At 33.1% G+C, this 4,975-nt stretch overlaps 1 protein-coding gene across 1 annotated transcript; it reads left to right on the top strand.

Annotated features, from left to right (window-relative positions):
• Positions 1 to 400: 400 nt before the first annotated feature.
• Positions 401 to 4,460, top strand: LOC126773512 (carbonyl reductase [NADPH] 1-like). Its single transcript, XM_050494462.1, has 2 exons — positions 401 to 665; positions 4,315 to 4,460. Exons 1-2 carry the CDS (start codon positions 401 to 403, stop codon positions 4,458 to 4,460), a joined length of 411 nt encoding a protein of 136 aa, XP_050350419.1.
• Positions 4,461 to 4,975: the final 515 nt, after the last annotated feature.

Below are 4,975 nucleotides of genomic sequence, written 5' to 3'. Positions count from 1 at the left end.
TCCCACTGCTGGGCTAAAGGCCTCCTCTCCATTTTGAGGTTTGGAGCTTATTCCACCACGTAGCTCCAATGCGAATTGGTGGAATACACATGTGGCAAAATTTCAATGAAATTAGACACATACAGATAAATTATAATAACAAATCACAAATTAAGTACATGAAAAGTCAGTAGTGCTTGCCCAGGTTTGAACCCACGATCGGCTAAGATTCACGCGTTCTTATCACTCGGCCATCTCGGCTGCAACTATATTTAAATACAATTATTTAGATATAATCATTCGATATAATCAATACTTCATAACAATCACACTGACATGGCTACGACTCAATTATGAGATCAACACATATATAAGGAAAGTTTAAGAAAAAGTTAATTTCATAACAGAGCGTTCATCAAGTATGACTGATAAAATAGCCATTGCTTCTGGTTCCAAGATAGGAATTGGATATGATACTGTAAAGGAGCTTTGTAAACGTGGAATCGTTGTTGTGTATTTAACGGCGAGAGATTTTCGAAAAGAATTACAAGCAGTATATAAGTTAAAACAGGAAGGCCTAGAGCCTGAATTCTACAAATTCGATGTAAGTGATGCCCGCAGTGTTGAGGAATATGCTCTTTTTATAAAATATAAGCATGGCGGTTTAGATACTATTATTACTGGTGGTAGGGCTTTGTGCAAGCACATCTGGGTAGGTACCACCCACTCATCAGATATTCTACCGCAAAACAGCAGTACTTGATATTGCTGTGTTCCGGTTTGAAGGATGAGTGCTCACTCATCCTTCAAACCGGAACACAGCTTTACACACTTCAGTGTAATTACAGGCACAATGGACATAAAATCTTAGTTCCCAAGGTTGGTGGCGCATTGGCTATGTAAGCGATGGCTGATATTTCTTACAATGCCAATGTCTGAGGGCGTTGGTGACCACTTACCATCGGGTGGGCCCATATGCTCGTCCGCCTTTCTATTCTATAAAAAATAAAATAATAATAATGCTGCTGTAGTACCGGAACATTTCAACGAAATAATATATGCAGAGGTTGTACGTATTATTGTAATCAATTACAAAAGTTACTTCAATATACAATAATATTTATAACCTTTACTCAAATATAAAGCAAGAGTTGTAAATATCTCAATTGACTGTGAGCATATATCTCAATTATGTAACCTTAAATGGCAATGTATATTAACAAACATAGATGTACAGATGCAAGCTATGTATTCTTTTGTTAAATGGTTCTAACAGAGAAAAAAGCATGCGTATGCTTTTATTTATTATTTTTATTATGATTTTGTCATTGAGTCTCTATTACTTGGATAAGTAAATAAATAATATTATTATTTAGATGAAAACGAATAGAAATCAATTTATATAATATGACTCCTTTGTTTGTCTTATAAAAAATCTAACAAAGTGAAAAGTATTTTTTAATTTAAATAAATGTTTTGTTAGCTGTTGCTGTTGCTTAGCCGAGATATTAATAAATAATTTCAATTAAAAATAAAAAGCGAAAAAACCACCGTAACATTAATAATATGAAACAAAGAAAATGTCAGACACTGAATGGTTACAATAAAAAATCAACGATAACTTCAGTAGCGAACCAATTATTTCTTGCCTCTCATTTCTCTGTAAATAAATGAGTCGCATCGCGAACAGACCGTTGCAAATCGCGACTGGGTAATTGGAATGTCAGTCGTGGTATTCTCTTACCTCAACGACCTGCGACAAAACTATATGACGTCTTGTATTAAAAGCTTGAACTTTTAAGTTTAATAATAATAATATCCTGGGACATTTTTCACACACGGCCATATGATCCCAAATTAAGCTTGTACAAAGCTTGTGCTATGGAAACCAGACAACTGATATACTACATATACTATTTTTCTTTTGTAAATACGTACTTATATAGATAATTACACCCAGACTCAGGACAGGACAAACAGACATGTTCATGCACACAAATGTCTGTCCTGGGTAGGAATCGAACCCACAACCTTCAGCGTGAAAGGCAAGTATCTACCATCTCGTTTATATAAAAAAAATATTTATTCATAAGCGACCCATAAGTGTCACAATGCTGGGATAAAGTCTCTTTTTTGAGTCGATTGTATTAAGCCACTAAGTTCCGTTTTAGGTTGGATAAATATATGGCAAATTTTCATTATGTATCCAAAAACCATACGAAACAATGAAGCTGAACCTACATTGTTTCGTATGGTTAATCTTATTTGCTAAATGTCAAACATATACCTACTTCGTACCTATATATTATTGAAATGATAAGAGAAGTATTTGTATTCATTTCGCTCCATATTTATTTACATTACATTATTGTTACATTATTGTTCTTTTTTTTTAATTATAATTTTCTTTACTAAACATCAGATTCGACGTTTCACATATGCCGTCACTTCTTTGAAAGCCACTTTTTTTAAAACACTATATAATATATACCTTGGCACAGTCCTACCTATCATGTATTTCATTCACCGTAAGTACCAAAAAACATAATATTACATATCAAAGTTTAATATAAATAATTAAGCGTGGCTGTAGCTACTTATTTCAAGGACAGAGCCGAGTCATAATACTGTATATATAACATTACTGTATATAACAGAAAAACGTATAATGTTAAATTATGTTTTTTTGTGGAAAAACATAATTTAACATTATATGGAATACTATAAATAGAAATACAAATTGTTAAATACATTATATTGTATTTTCTTAATAATGCCGGCTGTCCTCACACAAAGTGTAATTCGAGAATATTATTCCAAGAATTTTACTTAACAAATTTATAAGAGATGTTTCCTAAGGAATCAAATCGTTTTTTTTATTTATTTGTTAATATTCTTTATTTTTCACTTGGTGGTAGGGCCTGTCCGGGTAAGTACCACCCACTCATGAAATATTCTACCGTCAAATAGTAATACGCAGTATCGTTGTGTTCCGATTGGAAGGGTGAGTGAGCTAGTGAAACTTCAGGCACAAGGGACATCACATCTGAGTTCCCAAAGTTGGTGGTGCATTGGCAATGTAAGGAATGGGTAATATATCTTTCGGCACCAATGGCTGGAGGTGGTGGAGATTACTTACCACGAGGTGGGCCATTTTCTCTTCCGCCTACCTAGCCATAAAAGTATTGATTTACTACAATATTATAAAAAAATAATTAATGCAGTATTAAAGTGTAATCTGAAACCATCCAAAGTTACCCGTTATCCAATTTGTCGAGGTTCTACGGAATTAAAATATGAGAATTGTGATTACATTAATGCCAGCATTTTATCACACACATACATGTTACCCCACGAGGCTTTTTTTAACGAGCACGAGATTAAGATTAAGACAGAAAAAACCAAATGAAAACCCAGTTATGCTTTTCCGGATTTGAACTTTGATTACTGGGCTATCACAGCCCTTAAGTTTAAAAATATAAAGTAAGTAAGGAAATATAGCTCATTTTTATAAAACGAGCTCTCTTGGGGTTTGAAAAAATATAACCTAGAATGAAATAACTTATTTCGAAGTACAAAGGATGTTTTTACTTAATATTTAACTTCGAAAGTAACTTTAAGTTTGAATGATAAATATTTATTTTGTATGTATTTAACTTCAAGTATAACACTTGCTATAATAATTAAATTCAATTTAGGTACATTTTTTTTGCATGTGATTTGATGTCCTCAGGCTCTAGGCCTTCCTGTTTTAACTTATATACTATAAGTTAAAACAGGAAGGCCTAGAGCCTGAATTCTACAAATTCGATGTAAGTGATGCCCGCAGTGTTGAGGAATATGCTCTTTTTATAAAATATAAGCATGGCGGTTTAGATACTATTATTACTGGTGGTAGGGCTTTGTGCAAGCACATCTGGGTAGGTACCACCCACTCATCAGATATTCTACCGCAAAACAGCAGTACTTGATATTGCTGTGTTCCGGTTTGAAGGATGAGTGCTCACTCATCCTTCAAACCGGAACACAGCTTTACACACTTCAGTGTAATTACAGGCACAATGGACATAAAATCTTAGTTCCCAAGGTTGGTGGCGCATTGGCTATGTAAGCGATGGCTGATATTTCTTACAATGCCAATGTCTGAGGGCGTTGGTGACCACTTACCATCGGGTGGGCCCATATGCTCGTCCGCCTTTCTATTCTATAAAAAATAAAATAATAATAATGCTGCTGTAGTACCGGAACATTTCAACGAAATAATATATGCAGAGGTTGAACGTATTATTGAAATCAATTACAAAAGTTACTTCAATATACAATAATATTTATAACCTTTACTCAAATATAAAGCAAGAGTTGTAAATATCTCAATTGACTGTGAGCATATATCTCAATTATGTAACCTTAAATGGCAATGTATATTAACAAACATAGATGTACAGATTCAAGCTATGTATTCTTTTGTTAAATGGTTCTAACAGAGAAAAAAGCATGCGTATGCTTTTATTTATTATTTTTATTATGATTTTGTCATTGAGTCTCTATTACTTGGATAAGTAAATAAATAATATTATTATTTAGATGAAAACGAATAGAAATCAATTTATATAATATGACTCCTTTGTTTGTCTTATAAAAAATCTAACAAAGTGAAAAGTATTTTTTAATTTAAATAAATGTTTTGTTAGCTGTTGCTGTTGCTTAGCCGAGATATTAATAAATAATTTCAATTAAAAATAAAAAGCGAAAAAACCACCGTAACATTAATAATATGAAACAAAGAAAATGTCAGACACTGAATGGTTACAATAAAAAATCAACGATAACTTCAGTAGCGAACCAATTATTTCTTGCCTCTCATTTCTCTGTAAATAAATGAGTCGCATCGCGAACAGACCGTTGCAAATCGCGACTGGGTAATTGGAATGTCAGTCGTGGTATTCTCTTACCTCAACGACCTGCGACAAAACTATATGACGTCTTGTATTAAAAG

Source organism: Nymphalis io, chromosome 14 (genome assembly GCF_905147045.1).
Source record: "Nymphalis io chromosome 14, ilAglIoxx1.1, whole genome shotgun sequence".
NCBI classification, from domain to species: Eukaryota; Metazoa; Arthropoda; class Insecta; order Lepidoptera; family Nymphalidae; genus Nymphalis; species Nymphalis io.
The sequence above is the reverse complement of the archived record's forward strand: the minus strand, read 5'-3'. Positions and strand labels throughout refer to the sequence as shown.

Coding starts and splice junctions, on each gene's coding strand:
- LOC126773512 (XM_050494462.1), top strand. CDS start 401: ATGACTGATAAAATAGCCATTGCTTCTGGTTCCAAGATAGGAATTGGA. Junction 666..4,314: donor AGATACTATTATTACTGGTG/GTAGGGCTTTGT, acceptor AATATTTATAAC/CTTTACTCAAATATAAAGCA.